At 44.3% G+C, this 16,106-nt stretch overlaps 1 protein-coding gene across 1 annotated transcript in view; it reads right to left on the bottom strand.

The window, feature by feature from the left end:
* GPI (glucose-6-phosphate isomerase) overlaps nt 1-12,746 on the bottom strand; it is a 28,081-nt gene extending 15,335 nt beyond the window's left edge. Inside the window, exons 1-4 of the mRNA XM_037877723.2 lie at nt 12,522-12,746; nt 7,139-7,229; nt 5,723-5,791; nt 1,812-1,931 (exon numbers count right to left, since the gene is read on the bottom strand). Coding sequence (XP_037733651.1) covers nt 1,812-1,931; nt 5,723-5,791; nt 7,139-7,229; nt 12,522-12,640 — 399 coding nt within the window. The 5' untranslated portion in view covers nt 12,641-12,746. The remainder of the gene's footprint in view (nt 1-1,811; nt 1,932-5,722; nt 5,792-7,138; nt 7,230-12,521) is intronic.
* Nucleotides 12,747-16,106: the final 3,360 nt, after the last annotated feature.

Here is a 16,106-nt window from a genome sequence, read left to right as displayed (position 1 = left end):
CTGCATTTGCCCATCATCCACCACCTGTGCATTAATCCCACTCATTGCACAGAGCAAAGCTTGCAAACATGAGCAACATCCACTACCAGGGAGAGCTGAAAATGAAACCCAGTTCTAAAGCTATTTCTTTTCTGCAATCAGATTAATCATCGGAGCTCCAATTATTCTAATACTTTCGCCCCAGACATGCTTTGTGAAGATAATGATGCTCTACTGAAGAAAAACTTGTAGACGTACAGAGTTAAGTAACAATTTATAGCAATCTCAGCTACAGGCTACTTAAAAAAAAAAAAAAAAGAGCCACCACTTAAACCATAGCCTCTTAAAACCATGTTAAGGAACCATATTTTTTGCCTTCATAGAGAAGACTAAATCAAGCATCCTTTAGTTTCCACCACCACAAGGAAGATTAGAATGATGTTTAAACATGATTATTTTGGTCACTCAGAGAGGGGCTCTGGTCTGCATGCGAAGTGCCCAATTGCTAGCTCTGAAGATTGAAGTCCATATCTGCAAAAGAGGTATGGCATAGGCAGCAATAGAAGCTTCCTCACACTATACCACCAGTACATTTTAATCCTGCCCAGGAAGGAGAACTTATAAGGGATAAAAGACTGTTGAGCTTCTACAGCCCATTCAGTTCTTAATTGTGGGCTGAGGCTGCCAACAAAAGGTGCCAATTAGTGTCAGTTATTTTGGTTTGGGCACTTCTCCACTGGGAACTGGATCTACTCCAAACTCATTTCACATAGGCCACCCAGCAGTCATCAGGCCAGGGTAACTTTTGGTCATGACCATCTGGACAGGATTTACAATGACAGCCTCATGAACAAAGATTTACCCCATCATCATCCCTGAACCTCACTGATGTGTTTGTTATACATTGGCAGGTTTAAGATACCTAGAACAGTGTATGTTGATCAGCCTTATCAAGCATCTGAGTTTGGCATTCAGGCATATGAAATTCATCCAAATCTTAAGCTAACACCCACTTTGTTCTCCATGTTTGTTCCTCGACAACTGTTCTTAATCAAAGAATTGTCACTACAAAAGTGAGTGTCTAGAACTAGTTTGATAGACATCCACATTTTAAATGTTGTGCTGTACTAAACCAAAGACAAATAGTCATTTATGATTTGAGAGCAGAAGATGCAAGGTTTAGACTAGCCAGGGAGCATACCAAAGAATTCTCACACTGTTAAGTTGCAAATAGAGTTGACTTACATATACCTTATGAAAGGCCCTGAGATGCTCCAAGAAAATGGCTGTGAGATTAGAAGAGACCATGGAAAGAGTCCAAGACACCTTCTACAATACACTGTAGAATTGCTGGAGCACCTGTCAAGTGACAAGTGAGCTGGGAGCCTCCTGACTGCACTCACATTAGCAAATATGAATTTAAGGGGGAAGTTCCTTCTAGACAAACATTTCTACAGTAAATGAAATACGACCAAGTGATTAAGAAATTAGTAAGGGAAGGGAGAAGTCATTAGGTGTTTGGTGCCTAACTGCCATTTGTGCCCAATATTTATATAATTGGAACTCACAAGTTATGAATGAGGATAAAATATTATTGTAAACAAAACAAAAAAGTTTAAATGCAAACTCAGGAAAGTGTTTTTCTAGCAAATGTTGTTCAGAAAAAGTAACCATTCCTGGAAGACACGTACAGATATGGATCCATCTTGTTCATGCAGCTACTACTGTCCCTCATTTAGACTTGTTAGGTATTGTAGTAGTTCATATTATAAGTGCAACAGAACACTGATGCAAAGTACATAGATCAGATCAATCAACTAAAGATTTTATACCTGACAGAAGTGCTTCATCTTGTCCAACACCTTGTTAACTTCCGGGACTACATCTTTGCCATCCACTAATATTGGAACATTGGAGCGATTCCTCAGGGCAATATGAAGCACAGCCCGATTCTGAAACAAGGCAGCATGGGAGACAATCATAATAAAATATTAACTGAGGCAGTTTGGCAGTGTAGATACACAAAACAGCATCCAGAAGGCAGCAACATAACATTAAAGGCTCTGAAGCCTGCCTATCTAAGGATCTCTCCGACTATTAACTTGAAAGTCTTCTACGACCACTAGCCTGCATCTCTCTCTCTCTCTCTCTCTCACTATTTCTAACATGCTCACTGTGGTATCTAAGCACCTGATCAGATTTGACACAGTTGGCGGAAAACTGTCCAAAAAACTGTCCAAAACTAGAAAAGTATGTAGTATGCATATTAGGCAAACATTAATAGATTGTAGTGAGAGATAATGAATTTGAAATTGTAGTTAAAGCTTGATCTTTTGATAAGCAATTTTAATGCATTTGCAATTCATACTTCTGCACTAAGCAGAGATTATGGTCTTCAGGATTGAAGACGGTTTTATGATCAACTCCTAGTTGTAGTCAATAACTCAAGGGAGTTATGTACTTTAGCAGTTTCTCAATGACTACAGCAGTAACAGGAAAATACAATATACAGGAAAAGATAAATAAGCATATATAAGTAGCAGCCACGTGACAGGGAAATTGATAGCAGTGGAATAGAAGAACATGCTTATCAGAGAAAGGCCCCCAAATACTTGTGTGATATGTTAGAATTCTAGAGTAGTGCCAAATTCTAATCTCAGATGCACCACACCCTGCTTATATCAGAGGCCAGAATTTGAGTCTTCATCTGTAGTGAAGAGTTTGTTGCTGCTGTAATCTAGGGTGGAGGATTTACAGTTAAACAATTCACCTGGTCAGTGAGGCAAAGCCAACAAGGAAGATATGAACTGCCAAAGTTTATAGGTTAAATTACAGTACTGAATCCAATCTAAGAGAGCTTTGGTGGCTGCTGGGTCAGAAGACTCAGGAGCCTCGTGAGCTAGTTATGAAGATGCACCCTGTTTTTAAATTGAGGATGAAGGATGGTCCTGGTCACTCTTCACCATGGAATCAAATATATTAGTACTTGAACTGATTTCTACTTATTTTTATCTTAAAACTTTTCAAATTGATAAATACTGCATTTGAAGAGATTTATTTCTGGTGCAGTGACCACTAAACAGTAGCTTACCATCCAAGTTAACACTCATTTGGGATGTACACATGACATTGCTATGCATGGGTGCACGAAATAGGACTTTTGCATATATGTACACAGGCAGACAATGCCTCCAGCATCAAAATATAGATCAGCCTTAAATGTGGTCAGCTTGTTTAGATTTAGAACATTCTCTAAATTAGAGTACAAGTCAATTCTAAATCTTTATTGCTTTGGACATGTTAAATATTTCTGTTTGATGGTATCCCTTTTAAGTAATCAGGACACTTCTGATTTTAAAAGGATTTGACATGATGTTCTGCTTGGCCAGATAGAGTGTAAATTAAACACAGATCTGTTCCAGGTCAACCTTCTGATATAGTTCTGCCAACTATAAAGGAGACCTAGGAGTCTGATAAATGCAAGTGTTCCTGGACTCTGAGTCACCAGAGGTGATTGTTTTGTATTACTACCTCTTACCATAGCAGCCCTTGAAGTAGGGCATAAGTACTGGAGGCCAAGCAGGGAACCAAGTCCACTCCTCTAAAATAATGTTACCTCAGAATATAGTTCTCTGAGGAACAGTTATCTTGACTGGTATATTGTTCCAAGGCAGGGAAGAGAGCAACCTCATAAGGAGTAGTCAAAATGGGCTACCTTGTGATAAGCCACAGGCTCCTTATGCCAAATTGAGCCTCCGAGGGAGGCAGAACCTCAACACCCACCCCTCACACCAATCCCTAGATAGTTAATAAAAATCAAGAGCTGAATGGGGCAGAGCTGTCCCCTGCTCAGCCAAAATAATCTTAGAAAGCAGGGTGCTCCCACCTGGGGCTGCATGACTGCACATGGGAGGGATGAACAATCACAATGACTTTGAAACTTTGAAGGAGAAAAATAGTAATTTCATTCTGAACTTGGACCAGTGAACTCTCCCAAGCATCATTTCTGAATTACTGGTCAGAATTCAAAGAAAAGGTTTGATGGGCACAAAGACCCAATTTTCAGACAGTTGAAATATGAGGTCTGCACATATGCAATTGCAAGTACAAACTGGCTAAATTCCTATTTCTGGGTCCAAACACAGACTTCAGCTTTCTGAAGAGTTAGGTTTTAAAATGGTCTGTAGTCATTCTAGCCACTGAAGTTTTAACTGCTTGTCTTTAATAATAAAAAAAAAAAGGCAGGAAAAGCCTTAGCAGGAGCTAAAAATGGTTATTTTACTTTAGTCCTTTAAGGGCAATGGATAAATACAGAAAGGGAGGAAAACTGCCTTTCCAAAGCTGCTTTATCTGGACATGACAAAACACCTCTACAAACACTCAATACTCACAAGCAAAAATATAATACAACTACTGAGCTCTTCGAAGCAAAGTGTTTAACAGTGTCTCTGCAAGTTCACATAGTCAATGAACACAAGCAAATAACTTCCATCAGAAAAGCTCTAAAATGTGAAAGGAACTTTAATATTTAAGATAACCCTCTCGGTTGAGCTGCTTTTTAGATCACCCAGATTTTCTTCCGTTCTCAATTTAAAAAAAAAAAATGACGAGTAGCTAGTTAATTTGTTTTATCCAACCTAACTAAAGTCCTATGCAGCACACCACCAACTTTGAGCAACAGTGTGTTCTAATAAGCCTGGATACAGTGATCACTTTCACACCTAGAAAAAAGGGAAGGTCTTTGTTCTCTTGATGCAATAGGTGGCTAGTTCCCAAAAAACTGGGTTTATAACTGCCACTGACAAGTATCCTCAACAGCACAAAGCAGAAGTTCTTACACAGTTCTTACTAGAAGTTCTTGTGTCATTTGCTAAGCTTTACCATGACTGGTCTGAAGCAGAAGCAAAGAAAACGTCCCCTTGCATCTAATACCCTGCCCCATGTCAGATATGAGCTCTGTAATTCATCAGTTGGTCCCATCTCCATTCTCCAGCGGAATGCCTTCAGAACCAGGCCAGTGTGGGAAACAATTTCTGGTCCAGTTTCCTCCACTTCCAGCAGCTTGGGGCCCAGTAAATTGTAAGGCTGATCTCCAGCTCTCCACCCCACCTCAGTTGCCATTGATATCACTACTTGTTTTTGTCTTCTCCTCAGAGCCTGTGTGTGTATGGTGTGATGTACATGAGCAAAGAAATAAATACTATCACCACATTTAATAGTTCAATGCACCATAAGTAGCCATGTGGTAGTAATTTCCAGCCCCACACTCCTCCAGCATAAATATGCATAACCTAGGTCAGTGGTTCTCAACCAGGGAATGTGTACCCCTGAGGGTATGCAGAGGCCTTCCAGCAGGTACATCAACTCATCTAGATATTTGCCTAGTTTTACAAGAGGCTATATAAAAAGCACTAGTGCAGTCAGTGCAAACTAAAATTTCATACAATGACTTGTTTATACTGATCTATATACACCATACACTGAAATGTAAGTACAATATTTATATTCCAATTGATTTATTTTATAGTTATATGGTAAAAATGAGGAAGTAAACAATTTTTCAGTAATAGTGTGCTGTGACACTTCTATATTTTTAGGTCTGATTTTGTAAGCAAGTAGTTTTTAAGTGGTGTAACTTGGGGGTACACAAGACAAATCAGACTCCTGAAAGGGATACAGTAGTCTGGAAAGGTTGAGAGCTACTGACCTAGGTGATATAGCCACAGACAGAAATAAACCTTACCTCAGTGAAGTTGATCTTCTTTCCAGTGAACATTTGCTCCCTAGCATTTTCAACACCCCTTGACTTTGCCTGAGAAGGGTAAAAAAAAAAATCATTCACTTAAGGGAAGAAGAAACTAGCCCCTCCCAGATAGGCCCAACTGCATCAGAAAGACAATTTCTTCCATAAAATTAACTGGCTACAACAGTTATATTATCTGCCAGTAGTTCACAACTGTAAGAGTTCTTTTTCCTATTTTAAAGGAAATTGGTTAGAGGGTGTTTGTTCACTGAGGGGAGAGTGGTATAGGTGAAACTGACATGACAATCTCAACTTTTTAATATTACTCTGTTTCATCTTGTCAACATCAACAATACACCAGTCAATTGCCTATTTATTTTAATAAACACAAAAGTGATTGAAAGTAATTTTTTCCTGCAGGTCCAAATTCCTGTTAGTACTTCCAAATATGATGCATCACAGATACAAGACTGTCTTGGTCTTTCATCTAACTAAGTAGCCAGGGAGAATGTAAACCTGAACATCACACTGAACTGAGGTTATCCAGGCAAATCTTTTCAGAAATGACAGTCCTGAAGCTTTCAGATGACTATTTAAGCAACAAAAGATGTTTCATGCATCACTTTTAAACTGCAGGTGTAATCTGTTAAGGACTTGACGCTTGTACTAATTCAGTTTGGTTCTTTTTTTTAATATAATGTAAAAAAAGTTTGTTGTTCTTTAAGAGACCTGCACTGATCTTTAAAAGCACCTGATTGACAGGAGAAACATTTTTGGCTCCACAAACGGATATTTCATTGAAGCGGAATGGCCCAATTGTTATATGGTTAATGCCAGCATGTAGACACAGATTGGGCTGTGGTGGTGATTTGAGGCAGCTCTCAGATAACTCCCCCACTAGATTGTACAAAAGCCCTCTGCCAGTGCTCTGCAGCTAGGGAGTGGACAACAGTCCTCTTTCATAGCATAATCTTCCCATTCTCAATTCCATGAGGAGTCCCATCTTGTATTAATGCAGACCTCATAAGTATTATCTTATGTTGGTTGCTCTGCTGCACAGCCAAACCACTCCTGAGGTGGGTAGCAAAGTGGGGCTCATGGTCAGTGAGGAGGCTTTGGTAGAATAGCTCCTGGCAGAGTCACGTTGCCTTGGGGCCAGAAAGCAAAGCTGTGAAGCTATCCCTAGGATGGTCTGCAGGTTTCATGGGCTTAATGCCTACCAAATCCTTGTGAAGATAGGAAACTATCTACTTTTGAGAGCTGGGCTGAAGTTTTCCCAACAGGCACCCAAATACCCTTGATAATCTTGACTTATGTCCTATGCTAGAACCAACTGTGCCAGGAAGGATTTAGCTCTGCATTTTTCTGCAACTTATTTTCATCTTTTGATAGATGAGGGTGAACATAAGGAATTACCAGTTCTATCAGCATCTTCATGACCTCTTCTGTAACAAGGTTCTTCGAGTAATCCACCAGGATATCCCCATGTTCAGTATTCAGAGTCACACTGCCAACAGAGATGGTTTGTTAAATTGCAAGTTCCTACAGAGCTATTATTTTACACATGCAAGTAATGAGAGATTACCCAAATAATTTGGACCCCAAATCTACAAAAGCTAGTAAAAATAGCCAAAGAGACAGTTTTGCCCAAACACATTTCATAAGAGGATTTACTAGATTCTAAACAGTTTAATTGGACTATAATTTTCCAACTATAGTGTCCATTTTCTCCTTGGAGAGTTTAAATAGAATGAAGTCTATTAAACAGTGTTAGAAACAATCATATTGACATTTAGGCCAATCATTTCAATAAAAACAACAAGATGAAAAAAAAAAAAATCAAGTCAAGTATTCATATTCATTCCAGCAGCAAAGTGTGACAAAAGCAAGCATGCTTAAAAAACAACAAAAACAAAAAACACACACCACACACACGACAACTCCAAGTATAAAAAAAATGCACTCTGCTCCATTCAGTATTAATCTCATTTGTGAGTTGTGTAATCTAATCCTCACTGTCCAGCGGAGCGCTCCAAATTATTTAACTAACCCTTGTTTGAAGAATATAGTCTAAATCTCAGAAGATCAGCATTTTTAGCCTTAGATCTGTTGAAGGCTGCAACATGAAGATGTGTTTATTAGAAGTAGCACCAAGACAAGTCATGTATTGCCATGCATTTGAGTCTCCTTGGAAAATGGACTACTTTATTAGCCCCGTGCTGTAGTAGGAAGCGCTAATTATTCCATACCCCCAAAGCAACAGAATCCTCCAGTCATATGCATCCTAATTTTCTTTGCACTGGGCACTACTTTTACAGCACACTTCTCCTGTGTAGGGGAAACTTATAAAACTGTTTCCTATTACTCATTCCAACACTAGAAAACAGTGTTTCTACCCAAGGAATCTTGCTTCCCTATGCTATGCTATTTTTCTTTTGCTCCAGGTGCTGTGCACCCACAAATCCCACTGAAGTCAATGGAAGCTGCAGGTACTCAACACCTCTCAGGATCAAAATCTACATTGTTCACTATTATCTCCTGTGTCTTTCTGCAGCAAGCTTTCCTTCCCCAGTGTCTGAACACAATTTATATACTATTTTGGAGTACACAGCTATGCTAGGAATCTAACAAGAGCAAATTAAGACACAGCCCCTAGCCCAAATAAATTTGATGTGACACAACAAGCAAGGGCCACAAACAGGGAGGGTGGAGCAAGATGGGGAGATGCAGAACTAAAGTTATTATTGTAACATCAGTAACTCAATCAGGCATGTACATCTGGGTTCAATAATTTAGTAGTTTTTGTTTCTTTCTCCCCCTTAATCCTATCAGAACTAAGATTACTGTACAGATTTGAATGAGGAAAGGAAGATATTTGGCAAAAAGCTTTAGGGTACCATCAGAGAGAACAACAGGCAGGCATCAGAAAAGCAGATAGTAAGACTGAAGTAGAAAAAGAATTACAACATACTACAGTCTGATCAGCCTGTTCTACCACACCTTATATACTTTTCTAATGCTGGGTCTAGGTTTCCAGTTTCCTCAGGTTAAGCATGCTTAACTCTTGGGCCTGGTCACCACAGTTTTTGTACTGCAAAACTATCAACTATTTTGGTTAGGAGGTGTTACTTAGGCACTAAAAGTAATAACTACATCTGTTCTAAGGGCCAGCAAAGAATGGGGCCCCATTTACTAGGCACTGTATAAATACAGTAATAGACAGATCATGCCCCAAAGTGCTTACAATCTAAATTGACAAGACAGAGTGGGGGAAGGGTATATAACACAAGCAGAGCGAACAATGCGATGGCAGCAAGTGTCATTAGCTTCACATTTTATTTTGGTGGGGGAAGTAAGTTGGAGTGGATCAGCTAAATGGAAAGAAAGTGAAAGGAGAGGAGAGGAAACATTGAAGGGAAGTGGGGAGAGGAATATGGGCAAGGGGAGAACAGAGTAAGAGGGGCAGGTGTGGGTGAAGCTGAGGTGATGCAATGGTGAGGGAGAAGGTTAGAGAAAGCAGCCAGTCAGCACAGGGCAGAGAAAGTCCAGTCAAAACTGTAGAAAGTTCTCTGGCATGTCTGAAAGGTCCCTGCTTTGGCTGCTGCTATAGCTGCTCCTACCAACTGGAGTCTGACTGGTTTTTCCTCTACACTTTTCGATATACAACCCCTAGTGTGGCTGCAGTTATACTGGTATAAAGGTGCTTATACCAATATAGCTTGCTATAAGCACCGTTATACGGATAAAGCTTGCTATACTTGTATAGGCACCTTTTAATCATTTAACTACATCCACATTAGGGGTTGTACAGTTCTAAACAGATTGAGCTAAAGTAGTATAAAACCTGTTGAGACAAGCTCTTTAAGAAGGTACATTTTATACAGGTTTGTCACATTTTTAATTTGATACTAAATCGCTTTATGCACCCAAAGTTTGAACCTACTTTACTAACAAAATATCATGCCCTTTTGTATATCAATAGATTTTTCATAATTTAAAGGAATTCTAAGAACAATCTCAGACTACAATTAAGCACAAGAAAGTTGCAACAGAGACTATATTCTAGTCAATGTATGGTAAACTTAAGTTCACATCCTTGAAACTTGGGCTCCCTGTATCCTACAGAAGTATTTTATTTATTCATGGGGGGAGGGAGAATCAACCTTAGACCTAGAAAATTAAGTATCCCAGACTAAAATTTTAGTTAAATTTTAGTTAACATTTTAGTTAAAAATGGAGAAATTCTTTGAAACTAGTCATTCATAATGGTTTCCCTGTTCAGACGAATGAAGGGGAACTTCCCAAATTATCTTATATAAGAGACGATCGGATCATTGTAGCTGCTGTGGGCTACCACAACAAATCTAACTACCACCCTCACCTCATCTGGAGTACGAAGGGATATAATGTAATTTTATTTTAAACCTACTTAAGAGAATGTGACTCTTAGAAGAAATCCAAAAAACCCTACAGATCAATAATGTTCTGCTACAGTGCACATTCTGCAATGCAGCATCTATTAGATGGTGCTACCCACATGAAAACAATGACTTGTCACATAAGCCACGTACGCACTTAAGTGATGTAACAGTTTCTTGTAAAGCCATTATCATGGTACCATACAGAATATTGGTCTCCCCCCCTACAATATTAAATATAAAGAAGCCATTTGCAACCTTGAATCCATCATTGCTCAAATTCTCAGGTGACCTGTAATGCTTTCCGCCCCATACACACTAATAGTTAGCCTAGAGGCTCTCTGTTCTTTTCCGATGTATACCTTACTACAGTCATTTATGTCTTCGTAATCGCCAAGCTATATTACAGCAATGCACTCTACTTAGGGCTATCTTTGAGAAGCACTCAAACTTCAGCTGGTGCAAAATGTAGTTGTCTTTTCTGAGTGGGGCAAGCTGTTATGAACGCACACCAGCACTGCATACGCTGCACTGGCTATTTGCTTCAGAAAAGCTCGACTCAGTCTGCAACCTACAGGTAGTTATGATTTGCCGGGGTTATGCTGCTGCCAGCAGTTTTGGTGCTGAACCTTCCACTGCTGGTGGTAGGGTATTCTTAGTGGAGAACCCATGCTTCTGGAATCTGCTCCTTCTGTCAGCTTGCCAGAACTAGAGATTGAATTTCAAGGAGCAGTCAACTATGATCCAGGTGATGGATTAACTGCTCTCAGCATTTGTCAAAAGACTTATGCATTTTTTGTTTAAGAGTTCAAATTCATGTGACATAGTTGGAGGCAAGTATGAACACTTCCCACAATGAAGTATGCCAAACTAAATGGCAAATGTGACCTTTTCTCAGGCAGGTGTGCAGCAAAGGAGGAGTATGAATGTAACAAACATGGACAGACATTCTATGCTATCCTATTAGGCATGTAAAGAAGGAATGAAATAATAGGTGTTCTGGATTTTAAAAGGATGTATATTTTATTGATCTCATTTCAACTTTATTTTAAGTAGTCACACCTCTAGACACCCCTGCCCTCATCTCAACAAAAAAAGAAACTATCAAATTCAGTCCCTAATGCTGTATTAGAGCCAGGGAAACCTTGTAAGCCAGAATGTATTTTCCCTGCTACAAAGAAACTAGAATATTTGTATTAAAAACTTACAGACTTTAAAGTACAAGGTGGCACAATCTTGTTACCAGGATCATAGGTGCAGCCATTACACAAAAATGAGGATTTAAAAAAGTCTGTTCTTTCATCAGCATAGAGAAAGCAGGCATGCAAGAAAGCTCTTCTTAGACACTAATGTGGAGAAATACATCTTGGTCTTCAACATACTCTTTAAAATACTTAAGCCGTTCATAAAGCACGAAGCCCCTTTTCAAGATGATGCCAACAATTAAATCAATCTCCCACCCAAGTGATGCCTGACAGGAAATTATCTGTACACCAAAAGGCAAAAGCTCAGGGTGTCTGTATTTCTCACCATGATCTACAGAGATCTGAAGAAGCTCAATACTAAATATTTGGCACATGTGTATGTTAATGAATTCTAATCACTCCTGCTAGCCAGGGTAATCATGGCTCCATTCGACAGAGAGGCTGAGCAGCGTTAAACACGGTCTGTGCCTTCCTGGGTCACAATCCCGTATCGCTCTTGCAGTGTGCTCTGAGTAACTATGGGGACACCAAAGGTGCTGAGGGCAGTACTAGGCTCTGCTCAGGGCCAGCCCGGACACCCCGCTGGCTCTGAGGGCCGTTCAGGGCCCTCGTCGCGGGGCCCACCATGACGAAGCAGGCTGATGCGAGAGGCCGAGACACGACGGACCCACAATGCCACTCTCCCCGCCGCAGCCCCGCGCCGTGCTTCCCGGCACGTACCGTGCCGCAAGGATGAGTCAAGGGCAGGCGGGCAGCCCGCCGAGCCAGGGGGCTCTGCTAGAGCCGTGCCTGAAGAGCACCACCAGCTCTGGGGGGAGACTGCCCCGTCCCCTCCGCGCTGCACTCCCCAGGCGGGCGGGCCGCGGGGACCCAGGCCATTGGGGCCAACTGGTGCGGCGACAGCGCCCCGGGGCGGCTTCCGCTCCCTTGCGGCCCTACTCGGGCAGGTGGCAGGGCCCGGAAACGGCTTCCGCAAAGCCTCCCCGCGGCCCTGAGCGAGCGGGCCCTTGGCGGCGCTGCGCGGCCCGGGCCGGGCCCCGCCGCCTACAGCCCTGGGAGCGGGGGCTGGGAAGGACCCTGCAGCAGCCCCGGCCCCGCTGCCCGGGGAGGGGACCGGTCCGGCGGCGCCCCTAGCCGCCCCCCGGGGGCCGGGGTCGTGCCGCTGAGTGGGCCCACCTGAATTTCTGGAAGCGGTCCTTGTCGGCCTCGAAGAGTTGCCTCAGGACGAGCTTAGCGGCGTTCGCCTTGTACCACTCGGCGAGCTTCCTGAAGGCGGGGTCGCTGGACAGGTCCATGCTGCTAGCGGGCGGCGATGCGGCGGGCAGAGCAGGCGCTGCTGGGGACCGGCGGTTTATAACGGCAGACCCGCCCCTCCAGTGCCGGCCCCGCCCCGGCCCGGCCCCCACAGGCCGGCCCCTTGGCGCGCCGGGCCTGGGCTCCGCTTGCACGCGGCTGCAGCCCCCGTGGCCGTGACTGGCCTGTGGACGGGGGTCCGCTCGGGCAGGGGCTGGAGCCGTCACAGCGCTCCCTTGGGCGGCGGGCTAACGCCTTTCCCGTTCGCAGCCGCCCGGGCACATCCCTGCAGGTGCGATCCGGGATCCCGCCCACCCAGAGGTTGCCATGAGCGCCTTGCGTGCCCTGCGGACTGTGTGAGCTTCAGCCTGTCACCGGGCCCGCCAGGCGCCGCCTCTCCCTGCTTCTCTCTCTCTGGCGCGGCTTCTGCCTTGTATCGAAGTAGACTTAGCTCTGCGGGGACGAGACTAGGGGCGAGGTGTTTGTTCAGAACCTGGCCCAGGTGGGACCTCCCTTCGGACTGGGATCTTTTGATCACAGGCGGATTTACCGTAAAACAAACAGTGCGGTGGCACGGGGCCCCCAATGACAGGGCCCCCCCAAAATGCAGGACAGATCTCATCTGACAACCTGCCCCTGAGTCCCAGCCGGCAGTGCGGCAGAGCTCAGGCAGGCAAGCTGCCTGCCTGCATTCTGTGGCTGGCTGCTGGCACGTCTCTGCGTGTCCCCGGCGGGGTGGAGGTGGCTCTACGTGCTTCCCCCGCCCCATGCAGTGCATGGGGACCCGCTGTCCCCATCCCCCCGAGGGGGTGCACAGAGACATGCCAGCAGCAGGGCTAAGGTGGCTCCCTGCCCGCGCTGCCTCCCTCCACCCGTGCTGTGCCACACCGCTCCCGGAAGCAGCTGGCATGTCCCTGTGGCCCCTGGGGGCGGTGTGTCTCTGCGCATTGCCCCCAACCTGAGCGCCAACTCCGCAGCTCCCATTGGCTGGGAACTGCGGCCAATGGGAGCTGCGGAAGTGGCACGCAGAGACCCCCACCTAGAAGCTGCTGCCAGAAGGGCATGCCAGTCGCTTTGGGAGCTGTACCGCCCAAGGTAAGCCTTGCCCCCCTGTTTTAATACCACGTGCTGCAAAGAGCCACAGGAGGCACATTAAAGAACCACTTGCAGCTTGGCAGCCTCAGTCTGAGTATCACTGCTCTACTGGAATCACACATCACAGAATATTAAAATACATCACATTTTCCTGAGTGACAGTGAGTACAGCACTTTATGTATTTATCCATTGTTATTTAATTATACCATATATTCCTGAGTCATGCTGAGCACACCACTTTATTCACTGTAAAATGTTAACATTTAAATTAGAGGTAAAATACCAATCAAAGGGAGCATGCATGTAGATTACTTTTTCAGGCTTTTACAAAACCTATGTCAACTTAGCAATTAGCCTTATTTGTTTTTAATTCAGTACCACCCTCCACAGCACAAACCCAACACTAATAAAGGTGCCCTGTGATAGTTATCTTTAATGTGTGAATTGTCACAGGAACAAATGGCTAATGAACTTTGGCCACAGGGGAACAAACCCCTCAGAAATCTATGTAGCCCCACAAGCATGTGCCAATGTTCCTTCATGTACATTTTCAGCAGCTGTACAGGTTACGAAGGTGTCCTTCAGCACAGGCAGATGTCATTGCGAGGTATTTAGCACTATGATCTACCCATGCATCGTCGCCAGAAGAAAAGTTCCAGAAATAATAGCTGGATTTGACAGGATGGGCTTTCCCAACCGTTCAGGGGCTATCAGTGGCACCCATATCCCAGTACTTTGCTCACCAAAAGGGGCAAGTAAGTATGTGAACCAAAAAGGTTACTGTTCTCTTGTTCTGCAAAGCTTAGTGGACCACAGAGGCAGATTGATTAATAAAACGTAGGAAACAATGAAAGGTTCATGACACCAGGATGCTGAGAGACCAGTTTGTATTTGAGGGGGGAAAAGGGACTTTGTTCCCCAGAAATGATGTTGTTCTGTGTGGAGTGTCTGTGCCAACCCCACATACCTGCTTCTAACTTGGCTCATGTAACTTTATCCCAACATCAATGACCGAGCTCAATAGCCATTCATTTTTGTGACAGTTTGTACATTAAAGACCATTATAACAGGGCAACTCCACTAGATTTGTGCTGTGGAGGTTGGCAGCCATGCTGAAATCCAGTTATTGTGCAATGCTTTTGTCTTCAGAGGTTTGTAAATAAGTGTGAATAGTGTTGTCAGGATCACTCAGTCTCTTCATGAGCTTATCAACTTTCGCTTTGGAGAAGGGTGTATCCATTCTTTTTTTCAACCCTTCCTTGTCAGCTGGGATGGCAGTAGGGGAGTTTGTGGGGGCTATAGCCACTCCAAAATTTGCCTTAGGCCTCTCCTCCAGCCACCCCTTCCAGCTGCTGGCTGCAGCAGCTCCACCTCCAGAGCTGGGTGCCCGGCTAGCAGCCACCACTCTCCAGCCACCCAGCTCTGAAGGCACAGCTTCCCCTGACTCCCCCCAGCAGACATACTCACTTCTTCTTCCCCCTATTCGCTTGCTCTCACTTCCCCCTACCACTCCCCATTGCCTGAAAACAACATCAGCCAGGGGAAGCAGATTGGCACCTGAAGACCCCTCCCACATACACACACCTGATCTACAGAGAGGAGGCTTTAGCCACTTGTCTAGACTGGAGGAAAATTGTCTTTTTCTTCCATTCAGTTCCTTTATGCTCAGAGATTTGCTGAGCTCAGATCTGCTCAGATCTGCTCAGATATGCCCTGACAGATTTGCTGCACTGGCTGTGGTCCAGAGATTTGCACAGTCAGCTCCCCTCCTGATGTTAGCCTTGGCTGAAGGTGTGACACCGGCTCCTCAGCAGCAGGCACGACAGAGACTGTGAGCCCCCTGTTTACACTTAAGTCTCCCCTTCTTTAGGAAGTTGATCCATGGGTGGCAGGGCGCTGGGGAAACTCGCCCGATGCTCTGTGTCTGACTGAGTGTGTCTCTGCTGAGCTGGGGTGGGGTGAGAGCCTGTCTGTGCTGATGCCTCTGGATCAGGAATGGGAGTTGCTACAGCTGCTGTGCTGCACAAGCATTCAGGCTCCTGAGTGCTCGGCTTAAAGAGACAGCCCACTGACACATTCACTCAGGCACACACACAGTCTCCCACACACTCCCTCAACACACACAGTCTCCCACACATATTTTCCCCAACACACACACACTGTCACACAATCTCCGTCACACACTCCCCCAACACAGTCACTCCCCCCCCCACACACAGTCACACACACAGTCTCCCACGCACACACATATTCTCTCACACACACAAATTGTAAAACTATAATGTGGTACAAAACTCAGGGGGGTGCCCCCCACCCTCCCTAAATGGTGCCCCTGAGGCAGGGACAGGGTGATTGCTGTCTGGTGGTGAGGC

Source organism: Chelonia mydas, chromosome 12 (genome assembly GCF_015237465.2).
Source record: "Chelonia mydas isolate rCheMyd1 chromosome 12, rCheMyd1.pri.v2, whole genome shotgun sequence".
Classification (NCBI taxonomy): domain Eukaryota; kingdom Metazoa; phylum Chordata; order Testudines; family Cheloniidae; genus Chelonia; species Chelonia mydas.
Note: the sequence above shows the minus strand (reverse complement) of the source record. Positions and strands in the feature narration are given on the sequence as shown.